The sequence below is a fragment of the Cynocephalus volans genome, chromosome 14 (assembly GCF_027409185.1).
Source record: "Cynocephalus volans isolate mCynVol1 chromosome 14, mCynVol1.pri, whole genome shotgun sequence".
Taxonomy (NCBI): Eukaryota; Metazoa; Chordata; class Mammalia; order Dermoptera; family Cynocephalidae; genus Cynocephalus; species Cynocephalus volans.
The window spans coordinates 95168713-95190298 of NC_084473.1; the positions used below are offsets into that span (position 1 = coordinate 95168713).

Below are 21586 nucleotides of genomic sequence, written 5' to 3' on the forward strand. Positions count from 1 at the left end.
TTGGGGTGATTAGCTACTTTATCTTAGTGCATCTTAGGTCTGCGACAGTGAATGATTTTTGGTTGTGGTACTTTTGTTTTAGGAGAGCAGCAATGACTTATTTGACTGATTAATGTAATTTTTCTGTAAACCATGTTTGAAAATTTTTTAGATTAAATTTTTTAACAGTTCTAATTCATCCACCACTTTTCAACTGTTCAAAGGTTTACTGAGGTATTCTTAGCATAGAGAAACTGGAATGATAACTTCTATTTTTCGTAGTTAATATGGAAAATGAGAACATACTAATTAAGTTTGGAGCTAAAAGTTAGGTTACTAACTAATGGCACTTTGGTCAGTTTATCTAAAATTATAATTTTTTTTAGTATTTTAAGCCTTGTTGAGGAAATATTGAAGAAAGATACCATAGGAAGACTGTATTTTGCAACGCTTGTGTCTACGAGTTGTTCGCCATGGCTATAATTCATTGCCTTTGCTTTGTGTTGATAGCTACACGCATAACATCGAAGCTGTCAGTTGTGATGAAGCATTGGTAGACATCACCGAAATCCTTGCAGAGACCAGACTTACTCCTGATGAATTTGCAAATGCTGTCCGTATGGAAATCAAAGACCAGACTAAATGTGCTGCCTCTGTTGGAATTGGTTAGTATCTAACTTATATGGTACTATTCATTTTATGCAAAAGAGTTGCTTTAGGATCCTAGAATATCATTTAATTTTAAGGAGTTTTTTGTTTCTTTAGCTTACTACTTATTGCATAGGTGGGCCTCTTCTAAAACAGTGTTTAACATTGCCTGCAATTAGCGATACATGAAATAAAAGTGTGGGAAATGCCAATAAATGGTTGAAAATATCTTTGCACTAATGTTGGAATATTTATTTGTTCTTCAAAAATGAGAGTTGAATTCAATATTTGTAAACAATATTTATTTTTCAAAAGTGAACAGAAGCTGTATTTAAAGCAGGTGGTGGTGTGCAGTTTGGAGTGAAATGTCGCATGCGAGTCTTGTCACTATTCAGTTACTCTCTGTGCTTCAGCCGCCTGGAATGCACAGCCAGCATTCCTGTCTTTACACTCTCCATTCTAGTAGGCGCCACCACTGATTGGTGCTCTCAGTGACTGTGCAGTTTCTCCCCATGTCTGCCTCATTCTGTCTTTATACCTTGCCCTTTGTTTCCTTGGCTGCTCTCACACTTATCCTTCTTCTGTTGACTCTTGCAGCTGTGCCAGGAGCTCTTGCTGTTACACATATGCTTTCCTAAGTCACCTCTTCCTTTCTGAACCTACTCAGTACCTTCTGCCAGGATACCCTTTTTCTTGCCACTCTTTATAAAGCAGAACCAGTTTTGTCTCCACCGTTACTCATATGCCACATACCCTTCTTTCTCTGAAGTTCCCTGTCTTTGTATGCATGGGATTTATAAAGGTGGACTGAGTGACAACATAGAGAGGCTACTAATACCATTGAAAGAAGAATTCATTAATTCCATTTCCTGAGAGGAAGGGGCTCACCCCGCCATGCAGGCCACTGTGGAAGTGCCAGGATAGTCAGGAGGCAGAAGCCGGAGGAGCAGCAGAAAGCCTGGGCCAGAGACTTTCTTGAGGTTCACATGGGAAAGACAAGGCAGGGCAGGGGATTATTATTTTAAAAATTTAGGATTGGCTAGTTTATTTTTGGCAGGCTTTGGGCTATAGGGGTGGTCTCTAGGTGCCTGGCACTTGGCCCTGGGATGATTTAGGGAAGGGAAGGTATTAGCTTGGTTTGGAAGAGTTTGATAAGGAGCTGGTTAGGGGTGGTTGGCTTGCATATGAGAGGCACGCTTCCAAGTAGGTGGTTTACTTCCTTTAGGAATTAGCTAGCCTTGGAGGGCAGTCTCTCCGCAACAAGCAAGATTTTTAAGTTGTCAAAACATCGTAAGTGACAGAAAATAAAAATACATTATTAATACATTTGTAGCATCCCTGCAGTTACTGGCCAGCCTGCCATTTTACTCTTGTTGTTGGTCCACAGATCCTTCTCAGCATTTCATTTAGGACTTACCGTCTGTATTCTGTATTCTAGTGTCATGCACAATTTTAGTTTTTTGTTTGTTTATAATGGTACTTGTTTTTAATTTACAAGTGATAATATGAATATGTTCTTTTTAAGTTCAAGCATATAATTAAAGCTGAAATCCCATTTGATATTTCCACTCCTCAGTCGCTTTGCCTTCCCCAATGCTCACCACTTTTATAATTTTGGAGTGACTTTCCAGAACTTTCTCTCTTCATCAATCTCTGCTTACCCTAGGAAAATACATAGTTTTTATGTATGTCTTCCATAAAACCAAGACATGTCCTTGACGGAAGCCTTCCCTAATATCTGGAGACTTTAGTGGCACAGAAGCTCACCTAGCAGCTGAGCCTTCTCAGTTCTGTCACCTTTTCCTCGACATGGCTTTCATAGCCTGTGCCTGTACCTGCATCATGGACCTCACTGCCCGTCTACATGTTTTGAAGACCCTCCTACCCTCAGTTGCCACTGCACATGTTCTGGCTCTTTGGGCTTTCTTTTCCCCTTTGTGCAGTAGCACTCCTTTGGCCTCATTTCCCTAGCTAGCCTGGATCCGTTGTTGGGCAAATGAACTAGTTTCTGGTCATTACCCTCAATTCCTATAAACTCCTGTTCTTTTTTTTTTTTTACATTCTATGATGTTGTGAAGCAGTTGGGAGGGAGGGGGAGAGGGGAAAGGGGAAGGAAATGGGATGGAAGGAGGAGGGGTGGGGTTGAGGCCTGTGGCACCCCCCTCATTCCCACATGGGAGACCAGGGGCTTCCAGCAGTGGCTTGGTCATTGCTGGGCTGGGTGCAGATGTTAGGGGTGTGTGGCTAAAGCCCTAGCCCCCCACCACCCCAGCTTGGGAGCCTTCTTGTGGCACTTCTTGTGGCAGCTTGGCAGTCTTTGCTGGGCTGGTTGTGTGTGTCGGGGGTGTGGGGCTGAGGCCGAGGCCGAGGCCCCCCACCACCCAGCTTGGGATAGCCTGGGGCACTTCCTGCAGCGGCTCTGGGCTGGTTACAGTTGTTGGGGTACACTCCCATTCTTAAGATCAGGACTACTTTCTCTATTTCTACACCTAGGTGGATGCTGAAATGACACCTGTTTTAGAACAAAGAGAAACCTCTGTCCAGCAACCATATTGGTTATAATCTGGAGCTTAAATTCTGCCAGTTTTACACCTTGTTTGAAATGATCAAAACTGTATATTATTTTCATTGCTTTTAGAAATTTGAGAGGTAACCTGTCTGTAGGTGTCTTTGTTAGGAAATTCTAAAAGTAATTGTGAATATTTCTTGAACTTTTTTTTTTTAATTTTTAATTTTATAGGCTCTAATATTCTCTTGGCTAGAATGGCAACTAGAAAAGCAAAGCCAGATGGGCAATACCACCTAAAACCAGAGGAAGTAGATGATTTTATCAGAGGTCAGCTAGTTACTAGTCTACCAGGTAAATAATGCAAATCTTTTTAAAAAAACTTTATCTGTTATAGACGTTTATAAGTGTTTGTTATAGCTTTATAATACATCTTTTTCCACAGATAAGTACTAAAATTTTAAAAAATCTATTATTGAGTGCCATGAAAAATGAAGTTTGGAATTTTGCATTGAATGTTCCTTCAATTGATTTATCAAGATCATAATATATTACATTTTAGTTTTGCCTCTAATGGGTTTTACTTCAAGTATTTCTCAAGTAGCAAGATTAAGGATTCTAAAAATGAAATTTAAAGAATCCCAAATATGATGAAACTGACTTTTGTACTTTAAATAAATTATAATTGAAATATAGTGTACTTCTACGCCAAAGTTAAGGTTTTGAGAACTGATTGTCCTATTTATAAAATAATGCTGCAGGACTAGTGACAGTTTTCTGCATTTAGTAAGCAAATAGTTTTAAAAGTGGAAAATGTATTAGCTGTGTTAGGAAAAGTAAAACCTAAAGATGAAATGTGTTTTTGTTAACTCCAGACATTGAAGAACTTCCATCTACATCTTCCTCACTTAAGGTGCAGGATATTTAGTTATTTTGTATTTTGTGTAATTACCTATTTGTTATACAGCAGTCCATGTCAGCTTTGCAAAGGTCCAGTGTACATTTATAATGAAAGTCTTTTAATTCATTTATTTGTTAAAATGGATTTGGTGGTACTTTTATATGTGTATTCTAAAGCCTGATAAAAGTATATCTGAACTAACTTAGAAATTTCTGTGATAAGCTATAAAATATTAAGTGACCCAGACGTCCTTTTATGGTGGGTTAGTTTTAAAGCTTCCTGACCCCCTAGTAAATAACTTAAAACAATCTATTAATGTGAGAAATGTGAAGTTTGGCATTTTTGATGGTCAGTTTGAGGTATAATTTGAAGACTAGCCTTATAAAATCAAACTAGCAAATTACCTTATTAGAAAATGCAGTTTGAGCAGTTTTAATAAGATATCTTATTGCAGTTTTATATAAGAAGGAACCAGTGTATTTAAAACTGCATGTAAAATTTGAGTTTAAGATTATTATACTAGTCATCTCTATTTTGCTTGGGCTGCCATAACAAAGTACACAGACTGGGTGGCTTAAACAACAGACTTTTATTGTCTCTCAGTTCTGGAGGCTGGAAGTCCAAGATCAAGGTGTCAGCAGGATTGGTTTCTCTGTCCTTCACTTATGAGTGGCTGTCTTCTCCCTGTGTCTTCACATGGTCTTCCCTCTGTGTCTGTCCTCATCTTCTCTTCTTATAAGGACACCAGTCATATTTGATTAGGGCCCACCCATATGACTTCATTTTACCTTAATTATGTCTATTAAAGGTTCTATGTCCAAATGCAGACACACTATGCAGTACTGGGGGTTAGGACATCAACATTTTGGAAAGACATAATTCAGTCCAAAGCACTGTCTTTAAATTGAATAGATTTTGTAGTTGTTGTTGTTGTTTTAAACTGAAGTAGAGAAGTTTTAGCTCCTTGACCTAATAATTTTGCCATTCACCCTGATTTGCTTCCTGGCTGGAAAGACTTTATTTCATGACAGGCAAGTGTGAGGTTACATGTTCTGGCTAAGCTCTGAGGCACAAACTTGACTTCCCTAAGGGACATCCAAAAGATAGAGGCCGCGAAATTGGCTCCTTCTTCTCTTCAGAAACAGGTCTTACAGGGCTGGTAATAATAATGGTTCATGTGATTTTCATGTGTTTAAAACTATTGCCTTTTATAAAATCCCCAAATTCTTAATCTGACTGATACAGAACATTCAGGTATGCAGAATGTCAGCTGCCTTCATTATTACCCCTGTCCTGAAGATGGCATTGTAACCCATCTTTTCCTAAAGTTTGCTCCACAGAATACAAGCTGTTCCTTAAAAAGGGATTTTACATATGTGTGGGAACCTCCCATGGTAGAGGGCCATACAATAAAAGTTCTGAGAATTATTATAATAAAAAAAACCTGTTTATATTTGTTAAAAACTAGTAATTTCCCAAAGATATTTGGTACCTTTTAACATCTTATAGAACATGCTGTGAGGAAACTTTGCTCTCTAGAAGAAATTCAGTGGTAACTCTCTTCACCCCCAACTTTATTTTGGTCCCATGGCTCATAATAATAGTTTACCAAGCACAAAATGTGCTGAGCATAATAAGCATAGTTACGTAAGAAGGAAAAATACATAGTAAGGTTTTGTTTTAGGGGGCTCTAACAAATTGCTTAATTTGATCTATTTACCTAATGAAAGAAAGGATTGTCCCCAACAACTTTTTCAATACTAAGAACCATTTCTGTGTGTTCTTTGGATCTTTGCAAGGCTTTTCACCTATGCATGTGCCCTTAATTTAAGGACCCTTGGAACCTTGTTCAGCCAGTGCTAGGTCGGTGCATGCAGTCTGTGGTTTCCATCTCTCGGTCCATTCTCAGAGAAATACCACAAGCACACAGGTGTTCTTAAAAATGTGCAGCATCCTAATACGTAGCCACTAGCCAAGTGAAGCTAGTAAAATTCAGAGTTAATTAAAGTTAAGTAAAATAAAATCAACAACTGATTTCCTCAGTTGCACTCTGGCCACATGTCAAATGCTCAGTAGCCACATGTGGCACATGCCTTCTGGATTGGACAGTGCAGCAGAGAACATCCCCACCGATGCAGAACGTTGTGCTGGGCAGCACTAATGTACTGTAGCGCTCACATGAGCTTACTCTTTGAACTGTTACTCCTCCATGTCTGTGTTGGACAGCCAAGTGCTGGATGCCAGGGAGGGGATGTTATTGGCCATTTTTATCAGCACCGCACTCTCCCAAGTGAGCCACGGGCCGGCCCAATTGGCCACTTTTAATCCAGAGTCATAGTTCCCCTTCAGGATACCAAGTCTTTGCCATAGCTGCTTGAACAGGAGCCTCCACATCTTTGTTTTCTTCTCTTCTTGGAGACTCAGTTCCAAGCGAGCACAGTTTTCTTCACTTTTCCTTTCCTGGGGGCTGCCCTCAGTTTGGGCCCCGAGCCTGCCTTTACTTTCTTCTAAGAGACACCCTTGTTTCCTTCTAAACACACACTTAGATGATGCAGTTAAACTAGCACTCCTCGCCAAGGTTTTGGCACTGGCTCCAAGCTTAATTTTTCCGCCCCCACACAAAGTCATAGTGTTTAGGGGTAGACTACACCCCCGGGCCTGCCTTCCCCACCTCAACCTCAGGCCCATTTCATTCCATCAGATGAGCTTTCCATGGAGAAGAGCTTTTCTTCCTCCATAGAGGTGCAGTTCAATTAGGTTAGACTGATTGTGGTTCATTTAGTAGTTTTATGTAATAGCGTTTCCTTTGCACCTGTTAATGAATAATAATTCTGTTCCAATATATTCAAGATACTCTTAAAACTGTGGGTTTCCCCCCTGCCCCAACATATGCACACACAATTAATCCAGGGTTGTTATAGCCTCTTGCTAATCTTACAAGTTCGGGAAAACAGATTGGCTCCCTAGATCTGCTAGGGAAAGATCATGCGCAGATTGTGGGGGTGGGGAGCAAGACAACAGTGGGAAGAAAAAAATAGATAAAAAGCCTTCCCTGAACGCAAATAGCTGTGCAAAGTGTCTGTCTACCTTTGGCCAACTGAGTACAGGATTTATTCATTCCTTTGGCTTTCTCCTTCTCATCGTGAAAAGCACTCAGCAGATACGTTTCACTTAGAATCTCACCTTTTTGTGATTGGTATTCTTCTGGAGGATTTCTTCTTTTTTTAATTGTTAACCCAGAGTCTCTGGTATTCTTACTTGCCCTTTGTTCTGACTTGGACTTTATTTATTTTACTATGCAGATATTCAAAACTTTATTTTTTAAAATTGCTTTTATTACAAATTTAAAAGTCTGGAGAAACTCCTATTTCCCCACCCAAAGAGTTCATGTACATGTACAGCAGAGCTAATTCATTTTAAAAAGACATTATTAAAATGGCAAAAGATAGCATCCATGCACATTAGTCCAACTTCTAAGAGGTAGTGCAATCCTCCGGTAGTCAGAGTACCACGGTTAGGAAGGTTGCCTTAACCACTGGAGTTAATAACTCAATTTGTTCATTTAAGACCAAGATATAAAAATGTTATAATCCAGCAAGGGACAGACTACTCTGTTCCTAAATGATACTTCTTGATGGGGCCCCAAGTTTTCTACTTGAGATGATGTTGATGTTTTTCTTTTCCACTGGCCCTTGGGATGTTTCCTCAGATGCTCTATTCAGATTCTCTATCTCTTTTGGTGCAAAGATGAATGGAAACTTTCTCTGAATAGTGCGTGCCACTTAGTTATAACCTCTGATATTTAAAAACACTGGTTCATGAGCAACTGAAGTTTCTGTGAGAATGCCCCGTGGGCACTCATGTTTCCTGATGCCACATGAAGTAAGAGTATAAATGAATTGGAAGAAACTAGGCAGCACTCTGTTGCAGGACACCAGTTCCTAAGATAGCTCATAAATCTGGGGAATCACGTTATCTACATAAGGTGCTCGTCTAATTTGGACCCGGAGCCAGAATTCAGAGCAGGTGACAGACAAATCATCAAGACCATGAATCATCACAAAAAGGAGCCCTCCTAATGCACCAGAGATCTTCATTGCTTGAGATCTCAATCCAAGGTATCATAGGAAACAGGAAATCAAATCTCCTGACTTGAACTTTGAAATGGCACAGATAGGAGCCAGTACCCTTAACACCTTTCAGCTAACTTCAGGGAATAAATTGTCTTGTCTGGACCACCTCCACAGCCATAGGTCTTTTGTAAAGGTGACAACCTCCCAGCCTTGTGTCATACATTAATGCTTCTAAATGCTGTCCTGGCAGAACCTGGACTAGACTGGTTTTTGCCACTACCGAAGACCACTCAGGAGGATAGGAGTTAGAAGTAACAGTAGCAGTGATGAGCAGAAGCTGGCAGACTGCACTCTGAGCTCTGTTTTGGTTCTACAGAAGACCAGAAATACAGTCTTTGCCTCATTGATCGAAAATATTTATTTGATGGTGTGGAACCATTTTAATAAGATTTGTAGCTTCCATAGGTCACTCTAACCCTAAATATGCATATTTTCAAAACCTTCTAGGGCAAATCGAGGGACATTAAGACCCCAGCATAGAGCAACAACTCATCAGCACCCTTTGGGTGGAGCTCAAACCTTGCATCTTGCCAAGTAGAACATAGGGACTTGTGCATGCTGGGCCAGCTACAGGAGGATTAATATCTCTTCAGGGAGATCATCTTTTTGATAAATATGTCTGCTTCCCTATGCCCCCCAATTTGTTTGCTTAGGGGTCTGCATCCCCAGGTCATTGGTATTATTTTTGTCCAGTATGATACTGAGTCACAATTTTGGATCTAGGCCTATATTGTAAATTCTTGTTCCATTTCCCATTCAAAGAAAATGTGGCTAAAACCATTGTGAAATTGGTGGTCACCGAAATCATAGTAGAGTCCCTAGCGTTCTATGATTGTTGCTATGTCTGTAAATCATACTATAGACTTGTATAAACAGGAGACTATTACTTCATTAGTTGATTTTGTAAGATAGAAATCTTGACATTATTTACAAATAAATAAAAATCATATTTTTTGGATAACTTTAGTCATCCGTATTTGTGGAATTTCTAGAAATAGCAATACTAGCATGATTTTACAGTAAAAACTTTTTCAGTATATTAGATGCTTCAGTTATGTCACAGATTTTAAAGGAGATTATTTTAGTTTTGTGCATAATGGTTATTTCATATTACTAAAATTGTTAATAGTTTATTCTTCATAGTTAAAGAACTATATATATTCCCTTTTCTAGGAGTTGGACGTTCAATGGAATCTAAGTTGACATCTTTGGGAATTAAAACTTGTGGAGACTTGCAGTATATGACCATGGCAAAACTCCAAAAAGAATTTGGTCCCAAAACAGGTCAGATGCTTTATAGGTTCTGCCGTGGTTTGGATGATAGACCAGTTCGAACTGAAAAGGAAAGAAAATCGGTTTCAGCTGAGATCAACTATGGAATAAGGTTTACCCAGGTACTTATCACTTCACAGATTTTACCTTATGTTCCTTTTATTTTTACATAGTCCTGTTTCTCCAACTAAACCATAAAGCTCTTGATGCTTGAAATTAAGTCTTATGACTGTTGGTATTTCCAGAGTTTCAAGAAAGTGTTTGGAGGCAATGCTGGTAAAGTAGAGCCCCAGATAAGGCTGAGGGAACCCAGATCTTGGGGAAAGATACTCAAAAATTATGCTTTTAGAGTAAGTTCTTAGAGAACTTGAGATTATAATTATTCTGATCTCCAGTGAAGAAAAAAAAGTATTTTTAGCATTGAAATACTTTTTAAGCTGTCATTAAAAGTAAGTTTCAGCTAACTCATTATTAATTCTTCTGGGACAGATGGTTGGGTAGTTTTCCTTTTCCTTCAGAATACGTATTTGGATTGGGTTATGTCTTTGGAATTTATGTCAGCAAACACCACCATAAGATAAGAATTGGAAATTTGATGAATCTCCCATTGTGCCTACTCTTTGAAACTTACTCACGAGTCCTTAAGAATGGAGATGGTGCTTGGGCTGTACACAGCAATGCAGGACACAGCGTTAGGGAGCACATTTTATTCACAGACATTAGCTTAATAAGGACATAAATATAAAAGAATTTCAACAGGTTAACAATGGCATAGAAAAATAAGAAAGGAAAAATTCCTTTAAAGTACTCATTACTTTTGCTTTGTTGGGAAGATGGGTATTTTTATTTAATATATAGCTAAGGGTACATAGAATGTTTATTTTTAATAAGTGCTTAGCAGAATAACAAATGACATGTTTAACATTAAAAGATAAAATACTTGAGAAGACTTGTTAGGTACATAGGAAAATAATATGGAAGTTTTTCCACGTTTGTCCTGTAGCCAAAAGAGGCAGAAGGTTTTCTTCTGAGTCTTTCAGAAGAAATTCAAAGACGACTTGAAGCTGCTGGCATGAAGGGTAAACGCCTGACTCTCAAAATCATGGTACGAAAGCCAGGGGCCCCTATAGAAACTGCAAAATTTGGAGGCCATGGAATTTGTGATAATATTACTAGGTAAGCATATTTTTAAAAGAATACTGGTAATTGTTTCATTTTGGGTTATCATAATTAGTAGAAGATAAAACCATGGAAGAGTCTGAATAAAGACCTGTAAATTCTGGTGTTATTTGACATTCTGAAGAACCAGGCTTTAGCCCAAGGCCATTGAACTTAGGTTACCACACTCAGCTTTGGCCAGTCACATGCACACGGAGGTTAGCCTGTTGGGGAATCCTGAGCTTTGGCAGCCTCTCCCTGGGGTCTTCAGGCTGTTAACTTTGGTGCATGGACAGGAAGAAAGGAAATGGCTGCAGACCTGCAGACCAGGGGGACTGTTAGGGTTCGTGGACTTGGTGGAACTTTATCCCTGAGGGAAGTTTCAGTATAGTAATTCAGACTTATATAGTTTAATTAAAGGTAAGCTCATACCAACCATATACATTACATTCATGTACATGGTGATATTGCTAAGTCATGAGATGACTATTTTCAAACACGAAACTCCCAAGTTTATCACTAATGCATTTGTTCATGAAAACAGGGATGATAAACTACACATTAAACAACATAATTTATAAAATACATTTTTATGAAATTGACTATCTTGAACTGTTATATTTACCTACTTTAATAAATATGATGTACACATATTTCGAGTAGGACTTAAATATAGTGTTAATCAGGAATATAATTATCTTTTTAAATATAGTTTCTGTGGGAAAGCAGATCCAAATTATAATGCCTTTTCTAGGAATATAATCTGTTGTTTTAAGGCCTGGAACTTTTATTTGTTAGAGATACATGGAAAGGATCATCAAAAAAATTAAATAATTTTCCCTTGGAAAGAGAACTGGTAGTAATCTATTAATCTGTTATGGAGTTGTAATTCTCTGTTTGCAATGGGACACCCTGCTCATACCAGAGAAGCCCAAAAGGCTCTGAAGGAGATGGTGGGTGAGTGCAGCACATTTTTGGCAATTCGTAATGCTGGTGGATCCTCTGGTCCTCCTGCAAGAGTTCTTAAAGATCTAAAAATTGCTCAATCCTTGTGCACACACAAAAAATCTAAGAATCACATATCCTGGTCTTTCTGGGTTTTAGATAGGCTACTACCATGTTTCCTTTGTCAAAGTTGTTCACACATTTTTTGATTTATTTATAGAGCCTCTTAGAGAAAGTGGAATTGTAATGACAATGAGCATATTCAAATGTTGAGATTATTCAGTGGCTTTACTTTTAAAAATAACAAAAGGAGGGTCAAGAACCAAAATAATTAGGCATAGCCTTATAACAAACAACAAGGTCATGGGTTCGGATCCCCAAACCAGCCAGCTGCAAAAAAAGAAAAGAAAAAAAAAAGGCAGAGAACTCGTCCTTCTCGTCAGAATATTAACTATACCTCAACGTAGGTAATCTTGGATTCTATTAGAATCTAAAACATTACACTTCCCATACAGTCATGCTTTAGTTGCAAAATATGTATATATTTGTATATGCATTAACTAAAATCTGTCTTTTTCTAAATTTCAACTTATTTTTAGTTGGCCAGGTCTCCATTAGACTTTTTACCTTGAAGTCCCAGTGTTCTATTTAATTTTTCTTTCCACCTTGCTGGCACTGTAATTAATTTGGTATTACTGTCTTCTTTGAAGGGAGACGATCTCATTCATTTTTATGAACTTTTTTGTAATTATTTACAACTTTTCTGTAACTCTTTAAACAGTTCCATACTAGTGAACTTAGAGGTATTAGTGAATACATCAGGAATGTAGTTTTTGTTTCTTTAAAAAAGTAATTCTATCACTTACAGGACTGTAACTCTTGACCAGGCAACTGATAGTGCAAAAGTAATTGGAAAGGCTACACTAAACATGTTTCATGCAATGAAACTAAATATATCGGATATGAGAGGGGTAAGTGTGTAACATTTTGAAATTCTTTCTTTACTGTTTTTCTCATTTGGGGATTGGTCTGAGAATGGTCATGGTGGGGTGTGGAGGGCTTATATGCAGGTCTTCAGTGCCCTTGATATAATTCAAGAAGAGAAACAAGAAATCTCTGACTTTCTTACCCAGTCTTCTCCTATAGTTTTCAGAGAAGAGTCAGATTTGTTATGAAAGCTCTTTGTTTTCTGCCTAGAATAATAATTTTATATCTTAGATTTTTATAGTACCTTTCTTTTAATTAACAGAGGGCTAATTTTACATTTATTATCTTGTTCTTCCTGTTCTCAGAACTAGATGGGGCTGTGAGGAATGTGAATCTATAAATCTTGTAGCTTTAAGGTTCTTTTTAATCAGAAATGTACTGTCTGTAGTATGATGATCTAGAGAGAAACAACAGACACATGAAAGATGCCATCAAAATGCCAAAACCTTAGGTTTCTTCTTGTGGTGGTGGGTTTTGGTGGCTGGCAGGTATGGGGATCTGAACCCTTGACCTTGCTGTTAGCACCACACCAACCGACGTAACTGGCCAGCCCAGATTTCTTAGTTGAAGATTAAACTTTGCAGGTTTAGTTGTGTGTGTGCACACACAAGAGAAGGGTAGTTTTTGTTTTGTTTTGGCTTACTGTGTGGTTTGTTGAAGGATTAAAGTCACTAACCCAAACATTATTGAAACTTCTCCCTGAAATACTGTCATAATAAAGTTTTGGGGGTGGGGGGGCAGGCGGTGAGCTGCAGTGTGCCAGCTGCTCGTCCCCAGTTCTTTATTTGAAAAGTACTTCATTTTATTTGTTTGTTTATTTATCGTGGAATACTTCATTTTTAAAAAGAAAAGTGAAAGTTACAAAGTAGGCTGTCCACTGTTTTTTTTTTAAATCCTATTTTCAAACCTTAGTTGATTAGAGAGCATCGGTGGAATATAGTATTCCACTTATTTGGATTTTCTGACAGTATATTTGAGTACAATTGAATATTCTTAAGATTAAGATGAGTAACTGCTCACTAACTAGTCTAGAAGCAGTTTTTGTAATAAATCATTATAGAAGGCTGTTTGAGTACTTTCATTTATCCTTTTATTCTTGAAATGAGATCCAAAAGATAACAAAAATGTATTAGCTGAGAATTTTACTTAATTGAATTCATATTTTCACTCTAGTTTCTTAAGAAATGTATCCTTATTCTGGTTCTAGGTTGGGATTCAAGTGAATCAGCTGGTTCCAACTAATTTGAAACTTTCCACATGTTCCAATTGCCCATCAATTCAGTCAAGCCACTTTCCTGGTGGGTCACACTCTGTTCTTGATCTCTTCCAAGTTCAGAAAACTAAGAAATCCATAGAAGAGGAGCATGAGGAAGGTTGGTGGTCATCAGCATGGTTCTTGTTTTGGTATTCCTTATGCCCTTGAAAGGCAGTAAATTTTTAAGTTGGCATGGTTCTATGTGATTTTTTTTAAGAAACAGATTTACATTCTTAATTATGGATCTAATAATAAAGGAGTTTTATTTGCAATGGATGGAAGGAAAACAGTCAGGGATTAAAGTGTTCCCCCACCCCCACCACCCCGATAATCTGAAGAGGCTATTTTATGTGTTTTCTGTACTTGTAGTATTTCTGGCTGCTATGGATCTAGAAATATCATCTGCCTCTAGAACTTGCACCTTTTCTACACATCTGCCAGCAAGTATCAGTCCTGATACTAGCAAAGCTGAGTCTTCAGGGAAACAGAATGGTCTGCACTCTCCCGCCGTCAGTGTACAATCAAGACTTAACCTGAGTATAGAGGTCCCGTCACCTTCCCAGGTATATTTTTATACTCCTAAATATAAGTTCAAAAGTAGCTTACAAATGAAAAATGAAATCTTTCATTTCTTAAGTGTAACCAAGAAAAGGGCCACTTGTTAGGGTGAATCAGAACATTGCTGAATTCTAAATGAGCAGTAATTGGGTTAGGTGAAAAATAGTGCTTTTGCAAAGATGTGCAACTCTTGCAAGTTGTAAATCATGGTTGAAAGGGAGTCCTGTTAACTGCTTCTGTCCGTGACCATGGTAATCATGTGGACTTAGTCTATTCAGTAAAGCAGCTTTGGTGATCAGTATAAAGTAGAGGCTTTATGTCAAAGGGTTTTGCAGCATTTGCAAATAGTTCTCTCAGTAGAGTGAATGATTTTCATAACCTAAGCTATTAATTCAGTTTGTATGAGCTGTAAATGTTATAGATACTTTTGGCATCCTTTGCTCCTTGAAAATAAGATAGCACTTTTAAGCTTTATTGGGAAAGGTTTTTTGTGGCCCTGTGTTCCCCTACGTGGAAGGAGGCTGAAGGAGATGTAAATACTGGCTGTAGGACTAGGGAAAGGTGAAATTATGATATGCTTACATTGGGTCCCGGTTGCTGGTGACAGAGTTCCAAAAATAGTTGCTCCTGGTGGGATAAGATTGGCCTACCCAGTTTATGGAATTGTACGAGCGCACTTCAGAAAGTTTGTGGAAAAATAGAATTAAAAGATGATACGAATCTTTCCATCAACTTTTTGAAGACTGCCTGTATGTTTCCAAAGGGCTGGATGTGCACGGATTGGCAGAGGGAGGACCTGGCCAAAGGAGCAAGGGATTCTGGTCTGCAAGCTGGAGAAAAGTGAGCTTCTGGAAATCCTTTCTTCCAGCTTGCTGCTCTCAAACCAGGAGAATTATTTGTATTTGGGGGTAGTCTTTCCATCTGAAAGGTAAACTTCTAACCCAGGACTCTGTTATCTATCCCAGAAATTTAACATATTTTAGGCACTGGCCCTTGCCCATGGGTGGGATCTAAGATTTGAGCTTGAAAAAGGCACCACCTGTCTGTAGGGACATTGCATTAGAATGTTTGGACTTACCTGATCGTGTAGTCATGGTCAGTAGTAAAAACTTGTCATTTCCAGACTCCACACGTTACGCAGGCTTGAATGGCAAAAGATCAGGACATTCTAAAACTGCTGGTTTGGGAGTGGTGGCTTTCCTAGGTCTGAACCTTATGTTCATTCTCCAAGACGTTCAAATTAAAGTGGTACATTTACTCCCCCAAACACGTCATCTCTGAGCATGCTTTACCTTCAGGTGTTTGGTATTTTATAGCTCGATCAGTCCGTTTTAGAAGCACTTCCACCTGATCTCCGGGAACAAGTAGAGCAAGTTCGTGCTCTTCAGCAAGGAGACCCACATGGTGACAGAAAGAAAGAACCCATAAATGGCTGTAATACCGGAATTTTGCCACAGCCAGTTGGGACAGTTTTGTTGCAGATACCAGAAACTCAAGAACCTAACAGTGACACAGGAATAAGTGTAATAGCCCTTCCAGCATTTTCACAGGTAAGGTAAACTGAGGCACATCCTGCCATTCAGTATTCTCCCCCTTCCTACTCCATGTCAGGGCATACCTCATCCCTTCTCCTCTGCACCGTGGTTCTCAGTAGCTAACCCCATGTCTGTTGAGGGGGACGGTGGGAGGACGGGTTGGCTATCCTCCAGCTCATCTGCAGGACATGCAGACTGACAGAGCAGCCTCTCCCTGGAGCAGCTGAGCTTGGTGACGGAGGTAGAGGGGAGGGTATGGTGTGTGGGTACTTAAAGCTTCTGTCCAAAAGTAGGAAAGGAACACCTTCTGCTCCTGTTTCATTGGCAGATCACTGGGCCACACTTCAGTGCAAAAGGGTGGAGACGTGCAATCATACACAGGGACAGTAACAACCTGAGTCCCTATTTTTCTTGTTTTGCTGCCCATTTTCTACCAGTATTTTTCCCTGTGAGTCAGTATGCTAACTTTAATTCCTTACTTTTACCCTGAACATTTTGAAGATTGAGGACCTACTAAGAATTCATACAGATAAGTATGATTTGAAACAAAAGCTACCATTTAGAATTAACTCAGGTTTCATTTTGACCTTTTTTCCACTAGGTGGACCCTGAGGTGTTTGCTGCCCTTCCTGCTGAGCTTCAGAAGGAGCTGAAAGCAGCATATGATCAAAGACAAAGGCAGGGAGAGAACAGCGCTCACCGGCAGCCAGCCAGCACATCTGGTAAGCCTGGAAGTGGCATGTAACAAAAATGAAGAGAAATGAAATTGCTTTTGTATATAATTATTGTAGTATATGATGGCCAAAGTCTAAGCTGTGAGTCAGCTTAAGAGCTTTTCACATTAGGGGAATGTCTAGAGTGAAATATACAAATTGGGTAAGTGTTGTCATAGGCCTAGTGGGATTTACATCTGTAAACTTTCTTGACTTAAACACACCATTGTTTACTTTTGTAAAAACAGAATCTGAATAAGATATTACCAAAATTCTTTTGAATACTTGTCAAGCTAGTTGTCCTCTAGAGACTGACACAGAAAGGATGTAGGTTCAAAACACAAAAGCTGAAGGTTTCTGGACATGCATCACATACAATGAAACCCACATTTTCTATTAAAAAACATTTATTGAGCCTACAGTGTAGCAGGTACTATGCTAAGTACTTCGCCAGCTGAATTTTCATTTAATTCTTATGATCACCCATTATACTAAGCACCATGTCCAAGGACAAATTAGTGAGAGGCAGAAGGAATGCACTTTCAGCCATTGCCCCATTCGCCACCTCCCACTCTTGGCAGGAGGTGCGGGGTAGGGTGCATGTGGTGGGGGCCAGGTGAAGGGGCCTATTGTATTTGGGAGGAAAGAGAACCCATGGCACTATTGAGACTCATTTTGTTGAAGATCTTATATATTCATCATCTTTTAGTGCCAAAGAATCCTTTACTTCAGCTAAAGCCAGCAGCAGTGAAAGATAAGAAAAAAAGCAAGAAAAAAAACCCCATCAGTTCCCCCCAAAAGATTCAGAGCCCTCTGAAAAACAAGCTACTTAACAGTCCTGCGAAAACTCTGCCAGGGGCCTGTGGGAGTCCCCAGAAATTAATCGACGGGTTTCTAAAACATGAAGGACGTGCTGCTGCTGAGAAGCCCCTGGTAATTTTTTTAAATGCTTTTTAAACTTTGGCCTTTATCAGATATTACTGTACTTGATGTGTAAATATAGCACTTTTGTCCTTGTTTTCTTAACAGGAAGAACACTCTGCCTCCACCTCAGGTGTGCCAGGCCTTCCCAGTCTGCAGCCTGATGCATCTGGCTGTGTTAGACCCCCAGCACCCAACCTAGCTGGTGCTGTTGAGTTCAATGATGTGAAGACCTTGCTCAAAGAATGGATCACTACTATTTCAGGTTGGCTTATCTTGTGGTTGGATGGCCCAAGACTGGGATATAGTGATCTTGTGACTTCAGAATGTGAACAACTAAACTATGTACATTAAAACTAATTTTTCTAACTCTAATAAGCTCAAACCAGCTCTACCCATAATCTTTTAAATTCTGGGGCTTGCTTTGAAAAGTTCCTTACTGTAGCCCATTCTTTTGATAGCTATAAGTTTAGTGATATAGTTGTAGAAATGTAGTTTTCCTTTATCCCTACAGACCTCTGCCTTTTCTCTTTCAAAAAAATACATTGGTCCTCATTTGAGGTTTTTCCCCTCCTTAGATCCAATGGAAGAAGACATTCTGCAAGTTGTGAAATACTGTACTGATCTAATAGAGGAAAAAGATTTGGAAAAACTGGATCTAGTTATAAAATACATGAAAAGGTAATTCAGTATTTTTATCGAAGGGAAAAAAAGACATGTCACAATGGTTGAGGTTGTACTGAGCAAGTTTTAAATTTTCTTGCAAAGTGTTCTCTAGGGTTAATGAAAAAGCGATGCCCTTTAGTTTGAATATTGGAGAAAGAAATGCCGTACTGCTGACTCAGTAATAAGGTCAAAATGAGATTGTTGCCCTCGAGGTTTATGTAGTATATGATTTAAACCATAAGAATTATTTTTGAGTGTTCTAGCTTTTTTATTTCCCCAAAGTCAATTGAAGGAATTAGTCTTAGGGCTCTTTCCTAACGATATTTCTTCTTCCCCCACCTTTCAGGTTGATGCAACAATCGGTGGAATCTGTTTGGAATATGGCGTTTGACTTTATTCTTGACAATGTTCAGGTGGTTTTACAGCAAACTTACGGAAGCACATTAAAAGTTACATAAATATTACCAGGGAGCCTGGTGCTCTCCGCTAGCTGTGCCATAAGTGCTTGTGAGGTATTTGCAAAGTGCATGATAGTAATGCTGAGTTTTTATAATTTTAAATTTAAGCAAGTGTTTTGTACATTTCTTTTTGAAGAGTGCCAAATTTGTCAGTATTGCATGTAAATAACTGTGTGAATTCTTTTACTGTAGCATAGATTCTATTTACAAATGTTTGTTTATAAAGTTTTATGGATTTTTACAGTGAAGTGTTTACAGTTGTTTAATAAAGAACTATATGTATATTTTGTACAGGCTCCTTTTTGTGAATCCTTAAAAACTCAACTCTAGGAAGCAGCTACTGTTTATTACCCTAAAGGCTGAAAAACGTCCAGGCCAGACTGTTACAGGCTCCGTGCTAAAAGCTTTGAAATTCCTGAGAGGTCCCAGACCGGGATTCTACTTGTTCCAAGAAAGGGTAAAGCTTCTAAACCATCTTATCATTCTTATCTCCAAGCATGATTAAGAAAATCTTTACTTCTTCCATGTGGAGAAATTTACATATCTTAAACTAGAACACACCCACCTGAAGGTTGTTTTTCCTGGGAAAATTATATATCCTTGATAGATGGTGGTGGTGTCTCTACTGGCCCTTGAGAAACTTTCGTACAGATTTGCAGACATATATAAAATATTTTTCTATGCTGTATGTATACCATAACACTTTTTAAAAATAAAAATATAATTTATAATCCTATGCTAGTGAATACTTGGAACTTTTTCCTCAAACACACACCCCATGTAGACTTCAACACTGTATAAATAGTGTGAAATTCTGGTAACAGATCTAACAGGTTTCTTAATTTGGGGAAAGGAGTACCTGTTCACTTGGACCCACTCCCCACACTCATCAGGAAAAGCACTTAAGCCCAAATACAGTTAATCAGTTTCCTATTATTGCTTACTCATCTCATCAGAAAATGTATGCATGGTAGGATTTTCTAGAACAGAGTAGACCAAGAGTAATATATAAAAATCCCTTCTATTACCATGTGCTAGTGTACACGGTATGACAGCTGATAAAATAATTCTTACTCTGAAGAGGATGACCCATGGGAGAGAAGCTACACTAACATGGAAGCCTAACAGAGCTCACTGGTTGTCTGTTTTTTCTTTATTGGAAGTTTGGAACTGTGATGATTACAATGGACTCTCATGACTATACAAGCAGTAAAAAGCAGCCAGCTATGTTTTACACCGTGGTTTCACACAAAGCAGATAAAATATCAGAATGCCTAATTTTCTCTTTTAAAAAATTCCTAAGGGCATATGGCAGAAGAATGCTGGAAATATCACTGTGGGAAGAATATGCATAAATAATTTTTTACATCAAAAAAGTCCCAAGAATCACAAAATCTGCAGAAGCTTGGTTAATCAAATACTGCAGTACTGATTTAATCAGTATAAAATTGAAAGAGCTTTAGATCTGTAATAAAAATCCAAATTTGGGGAAGGGCAAACTTTAAAACAGCAGCCAAGTAGAGAAGGGTGGGAAAAGGAAGGGTGAGTGAACAGGCACGTTGGAACTGTAGGGACATGTAATTGACCACTGTCAAACCAGTGTAAGTTTCTTGGTTTCTCATGGAAAACATTTTATACACCTATTTTTTTCCTTCTGTACTCAAGTCCATCAGTGTCCAGTTCCATTCTTTGTCTTGTTTTTTGTTGGTGATATTACAACATAATATTGCATTTACTCCGATTCCTGCACCATGTGGAAAAATTAGATGATTTCAAATACTTTCTTCAGCTCCACAATAAGCTGCCAGTCACTCTTCTGCATTTCATCTCTGAACCAGTCTTTGAGTGCATCGATGGACTGCCGGCTGATCTGCAATGCCCGAGGCATAAACAGGGTCAACAGAAGGTAACAAATGCCAAAGAAAGCATGTGGCCCAGATGCTGCTCATTATGAAGAAAGCATAAGCAGAAATAAGAGCAGTGCTTGGCTGCCTAAGGGAACAGAAGCCCAGCACCACATCTGTTAGGCGAGTCAGGCAGAAGGGCATCTTGAAGTCCTGGCATTCCCTGCTATGCTGCTCTACTCAGGGGGGCACCTTCCTCAACAAAGACAAGGCCCTACTACAATCAAGCCCTAGTGAAGGAACCAGTCCCATCAGATTCTCCAAGTTCAAACTTAAGTGCTCAGAGCTACTGAATACAGGTAACCAGGAAAGAGTTGACTCCCCGTTACTTAAAATGTGCCACTTTTGCTGAAATACTTACCTTACTGACAAGAATATCTGTAGCTTCAAAATGTCTTCCAAACATTTTGGGAGATTCACCAGGGATAGGTTCTATTTTGACACAGACCTCTTGTCCTTTTTTTGCAACATCCACTTGTTTATGGTTTATTTCAATACTCGTTACTATTCCAATGTCAACAAACTGAAATAAGAACAGAAAACACAATGCATGTAGAGGCATTCATGCCTGTCACAGGCGCCATGACTACACAGATGAAATAAGAACTGGAGCAAGAGAGCACATTTTAAAAGCCCTAGCAGTATGATCCTGCATTTACCACATAAGGTCTCCACAGCATAATTTTCTCATTGGCAAACTAGGGCTGGCACCACTGCATACCCTATGCCATCCGCAAGATGCTTTGTAAGGATGAAAGGAGATTCCTGATGTGCTTTGTGAAACTTTACAAGTGCTCAACTGATCCAATGTCGTTTCTATTTCTGCTCTACCCTTTCATGTGACAGGCACCCTAAAAGGAGAGAACAGCAGGCACAAAGGTTCTGAATCACGAATTACCTGAAGCAGTCAGTGAGGACAAAGTCGAAAAGGTAGCCAAGGACACATGATGCAGGTTAAGGATGACAAGTTGTGAGCAGATAAGTGAAATGATCTTGGAGTTTGTGGGAAAAACAAACCCTGCTTGCTTTGTGGAGAAAGACAGGAGA

At 38.9% G+C, this 21586-nt stretch overlaps 2 protein-coding genes across 8 annotated transcripts in view; one reads left to right on the top strand and one right to left on the bottom strand.

Annotated features, from left to right (window-relative positions):
- REV1 (REV1 DNA directed polymerase) overlaps positions 1-19351 on the top strand; it is an 84601-nt gene extending 65250 nt beyond the window's left edge. For 2 of the 7 annotated variants that reach the window (XM_063078830.1, XM_063078831.1), the window contains 13 exons: positions 490-644; positions 3368-3487; positions 9341-9561; positions 10443-10615; positions 12411-12513; positions 13737-13902; positions 14154-14347; positions 15659-15892; positions 16479-16599; positions 17300-17523; positions 17620-17776; positions 18090-18192; positions 18524-18868. In XM_063078830.1, the coding sequence (XP_062934900.1) occupies positions 490-644; positions 3368-3487; positions 9341-9561; positions 10443-10615; positions 12411-12513; positions 13737-13902; positions 14154-14347; positions 15659-15892; positions 16479-16599; positions 17300-17523; positions 17620-17776; positions 18090-18192; positions 18524-18635 (2083 nt within the window). In that variant the 3' untranslated portion in view covers positions 18636-18868. Of the gene's footprint in view, positions 1-489; positions 645-3367; positions 3488-9340; positions 9562-10442; positions 10616-12410; positions 12514-13736; positions 13903-14153; positions 14348-15658; positions 15893-16478; positions 16600-17299; positions 17524-17619; positions 17777-18089; positions 18193-18523; positions 18876-18929 lie in introns of those variants that run through there. The other 5 variants (XR_010021694.1, XM_063078827.1, XM_063078826.1 and 2 more) reach the window with 5 other exon arrangements.
- A 419-nt stretch (positions 19352-19770) lies between these two features.
- EIF5B (eukaryotic translation initiation factor 5B) overlaps positions 19771-21586 on the bottom strand; it is a 67756-nt gene continuing 65940 nt past the window's right edge. Inside the window, exons 23-24 of the mRNA XM_063078833.1 lie at positions 20901-21062; positions 19771-20505 (exon numbers count right to left, since the gene is read on the bottom strand). Coding sequence (XP_062934903.1) covers positions 20398-20505; positions 20901-21062 — 270 coding nt within the window. The 3' untranslated portion in view covers positions 19771-20397. The remainder of the gene's footprint in view (positions 20506-20900; positions 21063-21586) is intronic.